Source organism: Salmo trutta, chromosome 6, assembly GCF_901001165.1.
Source record: "Salmo trutta chromosome 6, fSalTru1.1, whole genome shotgun sequence".
Lineage (NCBI taxonomy): Eukaryota > Metazoa > Chordata > Actinopteri > Salmoniformes > Salmonidae > Salmo > Salmo trutta.
The window spans coordinates 24,010,286-24,030,390 of record NC_042962.1 but is presented as its reverse complement, the minus strand read 5'-3'; the positions used below and the strand labels follow the sequence as shown (position 1 = coordinate 24,030,390).

Sequence of the window (20,105 nt, the reverse complement as noted above, 5' to 3'; positions counted from 1 at the left end):
CTGTCCACAGAGAGACAGGCAATCAGGAGCACATCAATAAAGCACCACCAACTGGCTACCGCTGAATGTGCCCAGCATACTTAAAACCAGCCACTGCGCCGAGATGTAGTTCTCCCAAAGTTATTTAAAAAGGAGAAGAACGAGTGATTTACTGATACACCCACGCATCATACAGTAGATTATCCAAGAACAACTTATTAATTAGTACAATATCTCATCAAGAGTGAAAATCCAATAAAAACTACCTTCATAAATGAAATAGTGTGTGCTACTAAGACCCTGGCATTCAGCATTGGCAGCATAGTCTTGTGAAGAGAGATCAATATCAGCATCGATACATGCAACGTACACCTTAAGGTTGTTGATCATTATATTTGACAGATGTATCCAACAGGGAATCTATAATTTTACAGCATGTGTCAACCTCTCACAAATGCATCCTTCACATTCTTCAAATATCTGCACACATTCTTGTTAAAATATCACCATATTTACAATATCGTCATCATATGATATTAGTCATATTACATTCCACACAAGGTGGAGATGATGCCCTTTATGTGAATGGGGCAGTGTGGACTGTTCGATTTGTAACTAGATTTCATTTTGTGCAGCCATTCCGTACTATAGCTGAGAGAACAACTGGGCGGCGCCGTCCACATTCGCAGACTCTTTCGGTGCTTCGCGGACAACCTGACATAAAAACAAAAAACAAGAGTTGAGAAAGGAAGACAAATCAGACAACCATCAGATAGAGGATACTTAGCACACTCAACTCTGTCAGGTAATCCATTGATTCTCAGTTTAACCTTACCGGTGTTGGCTTTCTGGGCACCGGAGCAGTGCATTTTGATACACTTCTGACATCCCGTTGGACCTCTGTAAATATTTTATTCAGGTTCTCCACCTTCTCATTCTTCACTTTATTGATCTGTGTACAAAGAAGAAGATAAAAACTTGTCAGCAACTGTGTCAAATACTACCCTTGCACAATACATATACAAGACGGATAAGTTAACCTTCGGGAACAACCGTCTTATGGTGAGACGACAACAACCTGTTGAAGTCATTTTTTTCACAGAGCATTTGCTGAGTGTCAGGGTTTAACAGGGAACTATCCACAGGAGATAAGACACCAGAGCTTTCCAAATCGAGTAAAGTTTGGAAGTATCACAGAGTAAAGTTTAAAAGTATCTCCAAGTAAAGTTTGCCAAGTAAAAAGTTGGCATTTTGAGACAGTGGCAGGCTGAATACTTACAAGGTAAGAGCACTTTATGGCATTGTGGGTGAATTCTTTCAATGCATTCAGTCAGAATGTAACTAGGCTATGACTCCAATGGGATTAATTAGAGAAACACCATCAACAAATGCTTATACCAAAAATCAGGGAACCTGAAAAACAGCATTGTTGTAGCTAGTTGATCCCCCAACATAAGAGTATTTCGTAATATTCTGTACGTAAATCTGCGACACTACATTTAGTATGATATGTTATGTTTCATATGTATTCATTTGTGGATGTCCATCATCCATTTTGTATATGTTAAGAATTGCAATTTGTACAATATGTTACGAATTAGTAAAATATGTGATATGTTACAAATATCAATGTTGCAGCTAACTTTAGCTAGGTGGCTGGGTTAGCTAAAAGGGTTAATGTTAGGGTTAAGGGAAGGGAAAGGGTAAGGTAACAGGCTAAGTAGTTGCAAAGTTGCTAATTAGCAAAAATTCTAAAAGTTGTCCGTGATGAGACAGAACACGCAACCTTTGGATTGCTAGACGTTTGCGTTATATACCAACCACCCTCCTTTCATTTTTGCCTTACAGTGCATTCGGAAAGTTCAGACCCCTTCTAATTTTCCACTTAGCTACATTACAACCTTATTCTAAAATGGATTACATTTTTTTTAAATCCTCAATCTACACATAATACCCCATAATGACAAACGAAAAACAGATTTAGACATGTTTGCAAACTTATGAAAAAAAAATACCTTATTTACGTAAGTATTCAGACCCCTTGCTATGAGACTCGAAATTGAGATCAGTTGCATTCTGTTTCCATTGATCATCCTTGAGATGTTTCTACAACTTGATTGGATTCCACCCGTGGTAAATTCAATTGATTAGACATGATTTGGAAAGGCACACACACACACACACACACACACACACACACACCTGTCTATATAAGGTTCCACAGTTGACAGTGCATGTCAGAGAAAAAAAAATCAAGCCATGAATTCGAAGGAATGGTCCGTAAAGCTAACAGACAAGATTGTGTCGAGGCACAGCTCTGGGGAAGGGTACCAAAAAATGTCTGCAGCATTGAAGGTCCCCATGAACAAAGTGGCCTTCATCATTCTTAAACGGAAGAAGTTTGGAACCACCAAGACTCTTCCTAGACCTGGCCAAACGGGGGAGAAGGGCATCGGTCAGGGAGGTGACCAAGAACCCGATGGTTACTCTGACAGAGCTTTAGAGTTCCTCTGTGGAGATGGGAGAACCTTCCAGAAGGACAACCATCTCTGCAGCACTCCAACAAATCAGGTCTTTATGGTAGTGGCCAAACAGAAGCCAATTCTTTAGTAAAAAGGCATGACAGCCCGCTTGGTGCTTGCCAAAATATACCTAAAAGACAGACCATGAGAAACAAGACTCTCTGGTCTTATGAAACCAAGATTGAACTCCTTGGCCTGAATGCCAAGCATCACGTCTGGGGAAAACCTGGCACCATCCCTACAGTGGCAGAATCATCCATGGCAGTGGCAGAATCTTGCTGTGGGGATCGAAGGGAAAAATGAACGGAGCAAAGTACAGAGAGATCCTTGATGAAAACCTGATCCAGAGCGCTCAGGACCTCGGAGTGGGGAAAAAGTCCACCTTCCAACAGATCAACAACCCTAAGCACACAGCCAAGACAACACAAGAGTGGCTTTGGGACAGGTCTTTGAATGTCCTTGATTGGTCCAGCCAGAGCCCGGACTTCAACCTCATCGAACATCTCTAGAGAGACCTGAAAATAGCCGTGCAGCGACGCTCCCCATCCTACATGAGAGCTTGAGAGGATCTGCAAAGAATGGGAGAAACTCCCCAAATACATGTGTGCCAACCTTGTACCGTCATACCCAAGAAGACTTGAGGCTGTAATCGCTACCCAAGGTGCTTCAACAAAGTACTGAGTAAAGGGTCTTATGTAAATGTGATATTTCCAGTTTTTTTTCTTCCATTTAATACATTTGCAAAAAAATTCTAAAAAACTGTTTTCACTGTCATTATGGGGTATTGTGTATAGATTGATGAGAAAAAAAAACGATTTAATCCATTTTAGAATAAGGCTGTAACGTAACAAAATGTGGAAAAAGTCAAGGGGTCTGAATGCTTATTGAATGCACTGTAAGTGTCCTATGTTATGTAACCATACCAAACGTAACATACTGTAACATTAACACTATATCACAAAACTCCCATTTCTGAACCTACCAACCACACCACTTCAATTAATAGCCCGAGCGTTTATTTGCTTAAATCACAACAGCCACTTATTAAGCCTTGTTCACACTGTAGGCCTTAACGCTCAACTCAGTTAAAAGAATTCACCAAATCAGGTGTGTGTGTTCAGACAGCAGTAATTTGCTGACAAGGCCACGCTAGTTGTCATAGTAACAACAGGTGTGTGTGCAATGGTGTAGGCTGATTGGTGGTGGTGGTGCTTGTGCTTTCTATCACTCAAAAGTTATGTCGCAAGCTAAGCCTCAAAGGATAAGATGATCCAACTTTCAAAACAAGTCATTTTTGGCTAGCAGCAGCCAACTAGCTAGCTGTTTAGTTCTAGCACATTCACTAACTTGTTTGTTAACAATTAACAAGCTAGTTAACTGTAGCTGGCAACCAACAAGATATGCCGAATAACAGTCTAAAAACCATCAGATTGGACCGTGCGGTAGCAGAGAGAACAAACAGTCTGACTAGGGTGGCTGGAGTCTTTGGCAATTTTTTGGGCCTTCCTCTGACACCTCCTTGTATAGAGGTAGTGGAGCATTTCAACCAGTGACGTCACTCGCTCTGAGACTTGAAGTAGGGTTTCCCCTTGCGTTGCAAGGGCCGCGGCTTTTGTGGCGCGATGGGTAACGATGCTTCGTGGGGTGTCAGTTGTTGATGTGTGCAAGGGTCCCTGGTTCGAGCCCAGATTGGGGCGAAGAGAGGGACGGAACCTACACTGTTACATAGACAAAGAACTTTTCACTTGATATCAAAACATTCAAAAGGCAATTTTCTCAAAAATGAGTTTACAAGTTGATCAACTTTCAAAGCAGAATTACATTCCCAGTGTTCCTCATATACTGTATGATATATCATTTTGTAGCTCCGAGTCTACTTTTATCCAATGTAAAAAAGAATTTCAAATTTTGCTATAAGACCTAATCCAGGTGGTGAGTCAGTATGTTGGTGATGTGGACACTAAGGAACTTGAAGCTCTCAAACTGCTCCACTACAGCCTCGTCAATGAAAATGGGGGCGTGCTCAGCCCTCCTTTTTCTGGAGTCTACAATCATCTCCTTTGTCTTGATCACGTTGAGGAAGAGTTTATTTTTTGTATCCTGGCACCACACTGCCAGGTCTCTGACCTCCTCCCTATAGGCTGTCTCATCGTTGTCGGCGATCAGGACTACCACTGTTGCGTCGTCGGCAAACTTAATGATGGTGTTGGAGTCGTGCTTGGCCATGAAGTCATGGGTGAACATTGGAGTACAGGAAGGGCCCCTGTGTAGGGATCAGCGTGGCAGGTGTGTTGTTACCTACCCTTATCACCTGGGGCCGGCCCGTCAGGAAGTTCATGAGCCAGTTGCAGAGGGAGGTGTTTAGTCCGAAGGTCCTTAGCTTGGTGATGACCTTTGAGGGCACTACGGTGTTGAACGCTGAGCTGTTGTCAATGAATAGCATTCTCATGTACACTACCGGTCAAAAGTTTTATAACATCTACTCATTCAAGGGTTTTTATAAATGTTTTACTATTTTCTACATTGTAGAATAATAGTGAAGACATCAAAACTAGGAAATAACATATGGAATCATGTAGTAACCAAATAAAGTGTTAAATCAAAATATATTTTATATTTGAGATTCTTCAAATAGCCACCCTTTGCCCTGATGACAGCTTTGCACACTCTTAGCATTCTCTCAACCAACTTCACCTGGAATGCTTTTCCAACAGTCTTGAAGGAGTCCCCACATATGCTGAGCACTTGTTGGCTGCTTTTCCTAAACTCTGCGGTCAAACTCTTCCCAAACCATCTCATTTGGGTTGAGGTCAGGGGATTGTGGAGGCCAGGTCATCTGATGCAGCACTCCATCACTCTCCTTGGTCAAAAAGCCCTTACACAGCATGGAGAAGTGTTGGGTCAATGTCCAGTTGAAAAACAAATTATACTCCCACTAAGCACAAACCAGACGGGATGACGTATCGCTGCAGAATGCTGTGGTAGCCATGCTGGTTCAGTGTGCCTTGAATTCTAAATAAATCCCTGACAGTGTCAACAGCAAAACACCCCAAACATTTTACATTTACGTCATTTAGCAGACGCTCTTATCCAGAGCGACTTACAGTAGTGAATGCATACATTTCAATTAATTTCATACATTTTTTCCCCCTCCGTACTGGCCCCCCGTGGGAATCGAACCCACAACCCTGGCATTGCAAACAACATTGCAAACACCATGCTCTACCAACTGAGCCACAGGGAGGCACCATCACACCTCCTCGCTTTATGGTGGGAAATACACATGCAAAGATCATCTGTTCACCCACACCACGTCTCACGAAGACACAGCGGTTGGAACCAAAAATCTAAAATTTGTTCTCCAGACCAATGGACAAATTCCACTGGTCTAATGTCCATTGCTCATGTTTCTGGCCCAAGCAAGTCTCTTCTTATTGGTGTCCTTTAGTAGTGGGTTCTTTGCAGCAATTTGACCATGAAGGCCTGATTCACGCAGTCTCCTCTGAACAGATGATGTTGAGATGTGTCTGTTACTTGAACTCTGAAGCATTTATTTGGGCTGCAATTTCTGAGGCTGGTAATTCTAATGAATTTATCGTCAGCAGCAGATGTAACTCTAGGTCTTCCATTCCTGTGGCGGTCCTCATGAGAGCCAGTTTCATCATAGCGCTTGGTTTGTTACTGCACTTCAAGAAACCTTCAAAGTTCTTGACATTTTCCATATTGACTGACCATGTCTTAAAGTAATGGACTGTTGTTTCCCTTTGCTTATTTGAGCTGTTCTTGCCATAATATGGACTTGGTATTTTACCAAATAGGGCTGTCTTCTGTATACCACCCCTACCTTATCACAACACAACCGATTGGCTTAAACGCATTGAGGAAAGAAATTCCACAAATTAACTTAAGACATACCTGTTAATTGCATTCCAAGCGACTACCTCACGAAGTTGGTTGAGAGAATGTGTGTGCAAAACTGTCATCAAGGCAAAGGGTGGCTACTTTGAAGAACCTCAAACATAAAATATATTTTGATTTGTTTAAAACTTTTTGGTTACTACATGACTCCATATGTGTTATTTAATAGTTGAGGTCTTCACTATTATTCTGCAATGTAGAAAATAGTAAAAAATAAAGGAAAACCCTTGAATGAGTAGGCCTTCTAAAACTTTTGACCAGAAGTGTAGGTACTCCTTTTGTCCAGGTGGGAAAGGGCTGTGTGGAGTACAATAGGGATTGCGTCGTCTGTGGATCTGTAAGGGCGGTATGCAAATTGGAGTGGGTATAGGATTTCTGGGATAATGGTGTCATGTGAGCCATGACCAGCCTTTCGAAGCACTTCATGGCTACAGACGTGAGTGCTATGGGTCGGTAGTCATTTAGGCAGTCATTGTTGTTCTTGGGCACAGGGACCATGGTGGTCTGCTTGAAAACATATTGGTATTACAGACTTGGTCAGGGACAGGTTGAAAATGTCAGTTAACTCTTACATCTAGACGTTCCACTAGCGGAACACCGCTCCAATATCCAATGATAGGGCGTGGCGCGAAATACAAACTCCTCGAAAATCCGAAAACTTCCATTTTTCAAAACATATGACTATTTTACACCATTTTAAAAGACAAGACTCTCCTTTATCTAACCACACTGTCCGATTTCAAAAAGGCTTTACAACGAAAGCAAAACATTAGATTATGTCAGGAGAGTACCCAGCCAGAAATAATCAGACACCCATTTTTCAAGCTAGCATATAATGTCACAAAAACCAAAACCACAGCTAAATGCAGCACTAACCTTTGATGATCTTCATCAGATGACACTCCTAGGACATTATGTTATACAATACATGCATGTTTTGTTCAATCAAGTTCATATTTATATAAAAAAACAGCTTTTTACATTAGCATGTGACGTTCAGAACTAGCATTCCCACAGAACACTTCCGGTGAATTTACTAAATTACTCACGATAAACGTTGACAAAAAACAAATTATTTTAAGAATTATAGATACAGAACTCCTTTATGCAATTAAAATAGCTTTTCGGTAAAAGCACATTTTGCAATATTCTGAGTAGATAGCCCGGCCATCACAGGCTAGCTATTTTGACACCCACCAAGTTTGGTACTCACCAAACTCAGATTTACTATAAGAAAAATTGGATTACCTTTGCTGTTCTTCGTCAGAATGCACTCCCAGGACTTCTACTTCAACAACAAATGTTGGTTTGGTTCCAAATAATCCATAGTTATATCCAAATAGCGGCGTTTTGTTCGTGCGTTCAAGACACTATCCGAAGGGTAACGAAGGGTGACGCGCCGGCGCGTTTCGTGACAAAAAAATTCAAAATATTCCATTACCGTACTTCGAAGCATGTCAAACGCTGTTTAAAATCAATTTATGCGATTTTTCTCGTAAAATAGCGATAATATTCCGACCGGGAGTTGTTGTTTTCGTTCAAAGACTGAAAATGTAAAATGGACTCTTCACGTGCACACGCGCACCCGTCTCATTGTTCTCAGATCGACCACTATCCAAATGCGCTACTGTTTTTCAGCCAGAGACTGCAGAGTCATCATTCAACGTTCTGGCGCCTTCTGAGAGCCTATGGGAGCCTTAGAAAGTGTCACGTTACAGCAGAGATCCTCTGTTTTGGTTAGAGATGACAAAGAAGGCCAAGAAATGGTCAGACAGGGTACTTCCTGTACAGAATCTTCTCAGGTTTTGGCCTGCCATTTGAGTTATGTTATACTCACAGACACCATTCAAACAGTTTTAGAAACTTTGGAGTGTTTTCTATCCAAAGCTACTAATTATATGCATATTCTAGTTTCTGGGCGGAGTAATAACCAGATTAAATCGGGTACGTTTTTTATCCGGCCGTGAAAATACTGCCCCCTATCCATAACAAGTTAAGAGACTTGCCAGTTGGTGGGCGCATGCTCAGAGTACACGTCCTGGTAATTCGCCTGGCCCTGCGGACTTGAGACTGTTGACCTGTTTAAAGGTCTTCCTCACATCGGCTACGGAGAGCGTGATCACACAGTCGTCCGGAACAGCTGATGCTCATGCATGTTTCAGTGTTACTTGCATCGAAGCGAGCATAGAAGTTATTTAGCTCGTCTGGTAGGCTCGTGTCTCTGGGCAGCTCGCGGCTGTGCTTCCCTTTGTAATAGCTTGCAAGCCCTGCCAAATCCGACGAGCGTCGGAGCCGGTGTAATACGATTCAATCCTGGTCCTGTATTGGCGCTTTGCCTGTTTGATGGTTCACCGGAGGGCATAGCAGGATTTCTCATAAGCGTCCGGGTTTATGAGAAATCCCGCTCCTTGAAAGTGGAGCCTTCAGCTCAGTGCGGATGTTGCCTGTAATCCATGGCTTCTGGTTGGGTTATGCACTGTGGGGACGACGTAATCAATGCACTTATTGATGAAGCCAGTGACTGATGTGGTGTACTCCTCAATGCCATCGGAAGAATCCCGGAACATATTCCAGTCTGTGCTAGCAAAACAGTCCTGTAGCTTAGCATTTGCGTCATCTGACCACTTCCTTATTGAGCGAGTCACTGGTACTTCCTGATGAGTTTTTTTTTTGTAAGCAGGAATCAGGAGGATAGAGTTATGGTCAGATTTTCCAAATGGAGAACGAGGTAGAGCTTTGTACACGTCTCTGTGTGTCAAGTAAAAGGTCATGTAGAGTTTTTTCCCTGTCTGGTTGCACATGTAACATGCTGGTAGAAATTAGGTAAAACGGATTTAAATTAAAGTCCCCGGCCACTAGGAGCGTCACCACTGGATGAGTATTTTCTTTTTTACTTATGGCCTTATACAGCTTGTTGAGTGCCATCTTAGTGCCAGCATCTGTTTGTGGTGGTAAATAGACAGCTGCAAAAAAATATAGATGAAAACTCTCAGCTTATCATGAGATACTCTACCTCAGGCGAGCAAAACCTTGAGACTTCCTTTATATCAGATTTCCTTTACCAGCTGTTATTTAAACAGAGACACAGCCACCCCTTGTTTTATCGGAGGCAGCTGTTCTATCTTGCTGATGGCCCGAAAACCCCGCCAGCTGTATGTTATCCATGTCCTCGTTCATCCACGACTCGGGTGAAACATAAGATACAGTTTTTAATAGGGATGCATGATATTTAAAAAAATATCCAAATAAAAATCAAAATAACAAAAACATTAGAAAAAAATAAATGAACAAAAAATATTTGAAAATTAAATAAAAATATATATTTTTTAAATTAAAAAAAAAAAATAATCGGTAAGCATATGAGATTCATCCGATATTAGCTAAAAATGCCAACATCGGCACTATGAATAGTTTAACGCTGATGTGCAAAACCAATGTCAAAGCTAGGGTTGCACATTTTGGGGAATAGTCAGAGGTGGAAACGTTCCGTGGGAATTAACGGGAATATATGCAAATTAATAACATTTAAATGTAGATATTTTTTTGCATTGGATATATTTACCATATCATATGGAGACAAACAAACCTTTTACCTTATCATAAGTAGACAAATTGCAAATGATTAATTCTTCCAATATAAATAAAAAAACTATTTAGTTACGAATTGAACTTTAATTAAATGAGTTGACTTCACATGGGATGATTTCACTGAACAACAAAAGGGAATATTGAATGACCCATCGCATCTCCCAAAAACATTTTCAACATACATCTGTAAAATTATAGTCTAGAAACTAAAGCTTTGGTGGTCTTCCTCTCAGGCTTCCATGTCTTCTCCTCTTCAATGTCCACCTCTAACATCAGACTGAGGCCTCATCTTCACTGTCACTTTCCAACCTTGTTGAGGATGTCTCGTTGTCAGGCTCAAAAAGCCTCAAATTTGCCTGGATGTCCACCAATTTTTCTACCCTTGTAATTGGTCAGCCTGTTGCGTGCTTTGGTGTGCGTGTTCCCAAACAAGGACCAGTAGCGCTCTGAGGCGGCTGATGTTGGTGGGATTTGGAAGATGGAGGCAACAGGGGAAAGAGCCTCAGACCCACAAAGTCCCTTCCACCAGGTGGCTGATGAGATATGTTGGCACGACTGCCATATTGCATCTCCATCCCAAAGCCCTTGCTTGGAAGTGTACTTCACCAGACTGCCAAGAACCTTGCCCTCATCCAGGCCAAAGTGGCGAGACACGGTAGTGATGACACCATAGGCCTTGTTGCTCTCTGCACCAGACAGAATGCTCTTGCCAGCATACTTGGGGTCCAAAATATACGCTGAGCTTTAGGCAGAAGTCTTCACGCTTCTTGATGATTTTCAGAACTGCAGTTTCTTCTGCTCGGAGCAACAGCGAATTGGGCATGGCAGTACGGATTTCTTCTCTTGCATTTCCAAGCAGAGTCTGAACATCAGACAGGATGGTATTGTCTCCCTCAATCCGTGCAATGGCTACTGCTATAGGTTTCAGGAGTTTCAGGCTGCTTACCACGCTCTCCGAAAATACCTCATCCAGGAGGATCCTCTTGATGGGGCTGTACATATCGGCAGACTGTGATATGGCCATTTCTTGGAGAGACTCCTTCCCCTCCAGGAGACTGTCAAACATGATGACAACACCACCCCAACCGGGTGTTGCTGGGCAGCTTCAATGTGGTGCACTTATTCTTCTCACTTTGCTTGGTGAGGAAGATTGCTGCTATAACTTGATGACCCTTCACATACCTAACCATTTCCATGGCTCTCTTGTAGAGTGTATCCATTGTTTTCAGTGCCATGTCGTCCTTGAGGAGCAGACTCAACGCATGAGCAGCATAGCCAATGGGTGTGATGTGAGGGTAGGACGCCTCCACTTTAGACCAAGCAGCCTTCATGTTCGCAGCCTTGTCTGTCACCAATGCAAATACCTTCTGTGGTCCAAGGTCAATGATGACTGCCTTCAGCTCATCTGCAATGTAGAGACTGGTGTGTCTGTTGTCCATTGTGTCTGTGCTCCTGTAGAATACTGGTTGAGGCGCGGAGATGTAGTTAATTATTCCTTGCCCACGAACATTCGACCACCCATCAGAGATGATTGCAATACAGTCTACTTTCTCTATGATTTGCTTGACCTTCACTTGAACTCGGCATCCAGCAAATAAGTAGATAAAGCATGTCTGGTTTGAGGGGTGTATGCTGGGCAAAGAATATTCAGAAATCTCTTCCAATACACATTGCCTGTGAGCATCAGAGGTGAACCAGTTGCATACACAGCTCGAGCAAGACATTCATCAGCATTTCTCTGACTACGTTCCTCCACTGAGTCAAAAAAAACTCTGATTCTAGGAGGACCATGAGCTGTTGCTGTCACTAACGTGTCTGATTCATCATTTTCAACTCGAATAGAAGTAGAGGGACTTTTTGTCAGAGGTTGCTTGTTGTGAGCACTGAGGGAACTTTATGCACTTGGCCTGATGAATGTGCTTTGTTGCATTCTTCACATATGATTTGGCACAGTGTTTGCAAATGTACACAGCTTTTCCTTCTACATTAGCTGCAGTGAAATGTCTCCACACATCAGATAGTGCCCATGGCATTTTCCTGTAAAGATTAGAAAAAAAAGAGTAAAAAAAACCCTAATACAAGTCTATGTACAGATAAATAGTTAAGCAGTTAGACTAAACAACTCATTTGTAAGATAAATGTTTTAAAATGAAACATGTATGGAAACAGGTGAATTAACACTCCTGAGTTAGCATGCTCAAGCAAGATAAAACCCACAGTTTTTGCAACTAACTAGCAGAAATTGTTAACAAGTTAGAAATGATTTAAACACTTTTATGTAGGCTACTATTTACTAGTTATCAAATAATTGTGTCATATAAAATATATTCACCCCACCAAGCATTGTAATCAAAACTTACCAGAAAGCATGTAGTCCTTGGCTCAGACAGTGTAGTAGTGTGGTCTCAATAGCATCTCATTAGTGTGCAAGATCTTGAGAATCAGCTGTACATGTGATGAGTGCACTGCACATGTGATGGAAAAATACACTGTGCATGCATAGGGTTGCAATTCCATCGAATTGGGAATAGCTTAACCTGTCTGGGATAGGGGGCAGTATTTTCACAGCCGGATAAATAACGTACCCGATTTAAACTGGTTACCACTCTTGCCCAGAAACGAGAATATGCATATTATTAGTAGATTTGGATAGAAAACACTGAAGTTTCTAAAACTGTTTGAATGCTGTCTGTGAGTATAACAGAACCCATATGACAGGCAAAAACCTGAGAAGATTCCAAGCAGGAAGTGGCCTGTCTGACAATTTGTAGTCCTTCTGTTGCATCTCTATCGAAATTACAGTATCTGTGCTGTTACGTGACACTTTAAGGCTTCCATTGGCTCTCTAAAGCCTTCAGAAACCAAATTGACGCGTCTCCTGTCTCTGGGCAGATAACAGCAGCTCAGTTTCTCAGTGGTCTGCCTGGTGACAGAGAGACTGGAGATGCGCGTTCACGAGACCTCGCCATTTTTTTCTTTCCCTCTTTGAATGAATACGACGTTGTCCGGTTAGAATATTATCGCTATTTTACGAGAAAAATAGCATAAAAATTGATTTTAAACAGCGTTTGACATGCTTCTAAGTACGGTAAAGGAACATTTTTTCATTTTTCGTCACGAAATGCGCTCGCGCATTACCCTTTGGATAGTGATCTGAACGCATGAACAAAACGGAGGTATTTGGATATAACTATGGATTCTTTGGAACCAAAACAACATTTGTTGTTGAAGTAGAAGTCCTGGGAGTGCATTCTGACGAAGAACAGCAAAGGTAATCCAATTTTTCTAATAGTAATTCTGAGTTTAGTGAGCCCCGAAGTTGGCGGGTGTCTGAATAGCTAGCATGTGATGGCTGAGCTATGTACTCAGAATATTGCAAAATGTGCTTTCGCTGAAAAGCTATTTTAAAATCTGACACCGCGATTGCATAAAGGAGTTCTGTATCTATAATTCTTCAAATAATTATGTATTTTGTCAACGTTTATGATGAGTAATTTAGTAAATTCACCGGAAGTTTTCGGTGGGTATGCTAGTTCTGAACATCACATGCTAATGTAAAAAGCAGTTTTTTGATATAAATATGAACTTGATTGAACAAAACATGCATGTATTGTATAACATAATGTCCTAGGAGTGCCATCTGATGAAGATCAAAGGTTAGTGCTGCATTTAGCTGTGGTTTGTGTTTTTGTGACATACATGCTTGCTTTGAAAATGGCTGTGTGATTATTATTGGCTGGGTACTCCTTGAAATGTTGAATGTTTTGCTTTCGCTGTAAAGCCTTTTTGAAATCGGACAATGTGGTTGGATTAACGAGAGTCTTATCTTTCAAATGGTGTAAAATAGTCATATGTTTGAGAAATTGAAGTTATAGCATTTTTGAGGTATTTGTACTTCGCGCCACGCGATTCCACTGGCTGTTGAATAGAGTGGGACGCTATCGTCCCACCTAGCCCAGAAAGGTTAACCAAAATATGCCACAAGACCTAGAATTGCCTTATGTGTATCCAACAACAACAAAAAAATTCACTGTTATAAGCTAACATTTTTGATGAATTTAAGCAAAATTCCCCAAATTTCTGGGCTTAACTTTCCATGGAAATTTCTGGAAAAATTCTGGAAATTTACCGGAAAGTTTCCGACCCTCTGCAACCCGTCAAAGCTGACGTGCATACCTGTATAACGTAGGTAGATGACGTAATGACGCCACGGAAAATATAACGCTACACTTACAACACAGCATTCCTAACCTAGCCCACAATGTCTGCTGTGTGAATCTATTTTGAAGTTTCAAAGAAGATAACAAAAAGGCCATATACAAAGTTTGTGTTGCTATTATTTCCCGAGGGGAGAAAGTGAAATCTTTCAATACCACAAACCCAACTACTCATTTGAAAGTGCAACACCCCCAGACGTTCAGCGACTACTTAGAACAAAAGCAGAAAAAAACTAGGAGCACACTTCCAACAACTAAACAAGTTCAAGTCGAGCAGTCATTTGAAAGAGTAAGAACATTTCAGTGAGACAACTCAAAGGTGAAATCCATTAAGGCTAAAATAACGGCATTCATTGCCCTTGACAATCAACCGTTCTCTGTCGTGGATGATGTTGGATTTCGCCAACTTGTCAAGCACCGGTACACACTACCAAGTAGGCGCTATTTTTCAGACGTTGCCCTACTGGAGTTACACAGTATTGTTGAAACGCACATCCATGAACTACTTGCTATGGGCGTCACTGCTATTAGCTTCACGACTGACATTTGGACCAGCGATGTCAGCCCCGTGAGCATGCGGAGTCTGACAGCACAGTGGGTCGACAAGGATTTCGTAATGAGGAAAGCCGTATTGCACGCTCAAGAATGTGCTGGTTCCCATACCGCTGCTGTCATTTCAATGGCATTTGAGAACATGTTTTAAACTTGGAAACAAGAACACACTCCTAGCTCCATTCAAACAACTGACTTGAGAAATAAGCTCATCAACTGCGTCTGGAGCAGACGTGATACCCTCTGTCATGGCACTGAAACGCCTGCTCAACAAAACTGCCGACAGACCGTGGGGTTAAAACTTGCAAAAGTAATCTACTAGAGGCTGTGAACATGCGAGTCGGTGGCATTCTCTCTGAGCCTCTTTACTGTGTCGCCACCATGCTCGATGCTAGGTACAAGGACTGCTACTTCGATGCAGACAAGAAACAGGGTTTACGTGAAATGTTACAGACACAGCTGGACAAGTTGGAAACGGACACAGTGACAGTACGCACCGAGGAAGAACACGCACGACATTAGAGTCCACGAACAGACAGAGCTGGAACTTCACAGCTTGACACGTATGATGAAATCTTGGTTGAGAATGAAATGAGTCAACGAAACAGCACAGCAAGTAAGTGAAAGAAATAGGTTTTGATTATGTTTTACTGGTAATGGGGAATGCATAAATGCCAATAAAGTACGTTTTTGGTCAGTGTGCGTTTCAACAATTTAACTGTACTAGAATGCTTAAAAGGCCGCAAAAAAATTGGAATATTGGTTATCTGTTGTTTTTTTTGTCAAGGAAAACATTGAATATCGGTATCGGCCAAAAATGTCATATCGGTGCATCCCTAGTTTTTAATGTCCCGTTGGTAGGATAGTCGTGATCGGAGCTCATCCATTTTCTTATCCAATGAATGCACGTTGGCAAATAGGACTGATGGTAGAGGGGGATTACTCACTCGCTGTTGGATCCTTACAAGGCACCACGACCTGCGTCTCCGATATCTCTGTCTCTTCATGCGAATGACGGGGATTTGGGCCTTGCCGGGTGCCTGAAGTAAATCCTTCACGTCCGACTCATTAAAGGACTACAAAAATCTTCATCTAGTACAAGGTGAGTAATCACTGTCCTGATATCCAGAAGCTCTTTATGGTCATAAGAGACAGTGGCAGAAACAGTATGTACAAAATAAGTTACAAATAACGCAGGAAAAAAACAAAACACGATAGCACAATTGGTTAGGAGCCCGTAGAACGGCAGGCATCTCTTCCGGCGCCATCATATCCGATTCCATGTGCTTTGTGGCTGTTCAGACTCCAGGAAAATACAGTCGAATCAGATATGCAAATAAATAGAATTTGTGTCACTTCAAAGAGCCAGCACAGCTTTAGAGACAGAATTTTATATGAGCAGTGTCTATTTTTCTAACGCACACATCTTTTGCTAATTTGCATAGTTAATTGTTTAATTCCACCATTCACTTCCAGTATTTTAATCAATTTCTTCATTCCATGAAATATTGTGTTGGCATTTACACAGTCACATTTTCGAGGTCTAAGTATGCCTGTTTTAAAAAATGCAGTTCTTACTTTCGCCACTAGATGGCAATCTGCCAATTTATAGGGGTCTGTCCTGAAGTTGTTGACCGTTTTCCTGCTTGCCAGTTAGCTAGCAGTTCTCAGCTGTCAGCAGCTTCTTACTGGCGATAAAAACGCCATATTTTTTGGACTCTTTACTGAATGTAACAAACGAAACATTAACCTCGTAAACAACATTTTGCTCATCCCTTGTACTTGATTGATGAATTAAGGTCACTAATTAGTAAAGAACTCCCTCACCTGGTTGTCTAGGTCTTAATAGAAAAAAAGACGCTAGACCCTCCATAAAATGAGTGACAGCCCTGTCATAAACAATTCATGGTAACCACGTAAAAAATTCATTTAACCCCGATGTTGTGCAATGCGTGCAGTGGTCCAGATATTAAAAAGGGACAAGTGGCTATTTGAGAGTCAGCAATTAATTGAAATTTTACGATAATATATCCGATAATAAGCACCAAGCTTTGTTGACATAGTGGTGCAGGTTTCTCGTAACAACTTCTTTGAATTTTACATTTTCTCGTTGTCATCTTCAAAGTTGTTTCCGCTGGTCACAAAAAGCTAAATTTGCATGAAAAGAGCTGATATAAATGTGAAAGACTTTCCAAATAAGTTTGGTATACACTCAGTGCTCCGTTGACATTTCACAGATATAACTTGTTTTTGTGAGATCTAGGAAAAACAACAAATGTAACATTAATATGAAAAGCACACACTAAAATACTACATGTCATGTCTCAAAATCAATATCCATCTTACCTCTATTGTTTTATTTCCTGCGGATTCGAGAAGAACGATAAAAAGTACAAATGCAAAGTGAGCCTGTCAGTGTTGGGTCGCCAGTAGCTTTAAAGATGCACTATGCAGAAATCGCTCCGCCATTTCCTGGTTGCTAAAATTCTAAATAGTTCACTTAATTTCTGTTCGTGACAAAACAAGAGTCATTGTACCATCTAAACCACTGTCAAATATATTTTCCATAACAAAAAAATATTGTATTTTCAGCTGTTTGAAACTGGCGTACAACACAGTAAAATACGCATAAACGAAATTGAAGCATGGGAAGCATAGAAATAGTAACATACAACAGATCTACCGCCTTACACTTGACTTCAATTAGAAATACATGTGAGTTATAGATGTCAATGTGAACGTGGTCAGGTTAGACAAAAAGATCAATATTGCAGCTTTAATTCTTGCACAGAATCCAGCCTCGTTGACATGATGCAACTTCCCAGCTGATCAATGGAGGACAAAGGATAAAAAGTAATTTAGCCGCCCTAATTTTGGCCATCCTTCAACGGTAAAACTCCAATAACTTTAACGGATTATGATAGAGACATGAGGTTTGGACCATTGGTTTACTCATTGTTCAAAAGACGCGTTTTTGATTGTGCACCCTATTGTGTGAAGCCTATTAGCTAAACAGTTGGCTAACTAAGATAGTAGCTAGCTAGCATTTTCCACTTACGTGTTTGAGAGTTGAAGTGACAGGTTTTGCCTTATTCTTTTGTTTTGTCTGTTTGTTGGCCACTCGGAAAACATTCTGCTGCTTTTTGCCTTTTTGTTTATTCTTCGCCATGATTACCTATGAGAACAAACGTATGCTGTTAGCAAGGTGGCTAAACTTGCTCAGACCGACAAGTTGTGATCATACACAGTTTATTAGTTTATGTTTTCACAATATATAACAAAATACAGTAACATCACGTGCGTTCAATATGTGAATCCACATAACTAAATAAACTCGAAGAATAATAACAAAATATACAAACCTCAAGAAGTGGACTACTATCGGCAAATGTAAAACGTGTTGAAGCAACGGAGCTTGACGCAATTTAGATGCGACTAAAATCTGAACCAATCAGTCCTCCCGAAGACAACAGATTGAAACGCCCACATGGTGCGCTCGATTTCTACACTATCCGCGCTGGGTTAGAGAAGGAGTGCAAAATAAAATCTATTAAAATATAACTTTATTTGTCACATGTTTGAATACAACAGGTGTAGGTAGACCTTACCGTGAAATGCTTACTTACAAGCCCTTAACCAACAATGCAGTTCAAGAAATATATAAGAAAATATTTACATTGACACCCATAAAACTGCTGAACAATTTGTCAAATGGCCACCTGGACTATTTACATTGACCCCCTCCCCCTACACTGCTGCTACTCGCTGTTTATTATCTATGCATAGTTACCCCTATTTACATGTACAAATTACGTCGACTAACCTGTACCCCCGCACATTGACTCAGTACAGGAGGCAATAGAATGTCTGCAGGCAAGGAAGCTTGGCCCAAGTGATGTACTGGGTCGTACGCACTACCCTCTGATCGGTGTTATGCGGAAATGTTAAACTCCAGTTGCTTTGCCTCATGTTGTTATTCTACAGCCTATATGCAATACATGTATTTTATCTGAGGACATTATCATATCATTATTTTACCGTTCTCATTCCCTTCGATGCAGATGAGGTTGCCAGTTTTCGGCTAACAAGACAGACAGTTTACTGGCAGCAACAAAAACAGTTGCTTTCTCGTTATGACCGCCAGATGGCAGCAACGTATCGCAGCTGATACACTTCCATAAGAGTCCGTGAGAGTACTCTGAGAATACCAAACATTAGCAACACCTTCTTTAACCCGTCTCCTCCCCTTCATCTACACAGAATTAATGGATTTAGCAAGTGACATCAATAAGGGATCATAGCTTTCACCTGGATTCACCTGGTCAGTCTATGTCATGGAAAGAGCAGGTGTCCTTAATGTTTTGTATTCTCAGTGGCGGAGTTAACCCACTGGGCACAGACGTCCATTCAAAGTCTATTCCACATTGTTCAACGAAATGACGTGGAAACAACATTGATTCAACCTATGTGTGCCCAGTGTGAAGCCTTTCACTTTTATAAAAGGGTTTTAAGCAACGCCATTATGGGGGTGTTTTTTTGCATTATCAGCATATTAGAAAATATGTTAGTCTGTCTATAATATTAAAGAAAAACTAGGAGACAGACAGACAGACACTTAACTGTTCTCAGTCTAGGCAAAATGTCATAACCTAGGCCTAAACGGGATCAATAGACTAATACAATTAATTATATACTTCCATAGACCTGGGCCTAGGTGTAAATTAGAAACATCCACCTAAGACAATAATACACAATGATTCCATCTGCTCTATGCAATAAATAATTATTCCTAAAGTCCGTGAATACCACATAGCCTAAACGCTCAATATTGTTTTATATATATATATTTTACAATTATGGTCATGTTCATTATTAAAAGGGAAGGGAAGAAAGGGACTCTTGAGTTCTCTCTCCCCCTGAGTGTGTGTACTCAAAATGCAAGTGTAGCGTTCGAGTTTAGGAAGTGGAAGGCGCAACATCAAAGAGTTATTGCACGTGGTACTGCTCGGGAATATCCATACAGCTTGTGTCGCGCCTTCCAGTGGCAAATTATTTGGATGAAGGAGCGCTGGACGTATAGCGAGGCGACTACTCACAGGATCTGTGGTGCCGCGCGCACGCACATATACACAGAGAGAGAGAGAGAGAGAGAGAGAGAGAGAGAGAGAGAGAGAGAGAGAGAGAGAGAGAGAGAGAGAGAGAGAGAGAGAGAGAGAGAGAGAGAGAGAGAGAGAGAGAGAGAGAGAGAATCTGGGCTCATCGATTGTGCATCTAACTCCTCCCGCTCCTACACGCAATCCACAGGGAGCCTATATAAGCTCTGACAGTT

The 20,105-nt window shown here is 41.2% G+C and overlaps 1 protein-coding gene across 1 annotated transcript; it reads right to left on the bottom strand.

Annotated features, from left to right (window-relative positions):
* Positions 1–352: 352 nt before the first annotated feature.
* Positions 353–18,248, bottom strand: rbis (ribosomal biogenesis factor). Its single transcript, XM_029755861.1, has 4 exons — positions 18,139–18,248; positions 17,835–17,951; positions 815–931; positions 353–693 (listed from the first exon to the last, which is right to left on the bottom strand). The coding sequence occupies exons 2-4, from the start codon at positions 17,943–17,945 to the stop codon at positions 625–627; spliced, it is 297 nt and encodes a 98-aa protein (XP_029611721.1). The 5' UTR covers positions 17,946–17,951; positions 18,139–18,248; the 3' UTR covers positions 353–624.
* Between the last annotated feature and the right edge of the window lie 1,857 nt (positions 18,249–20,105).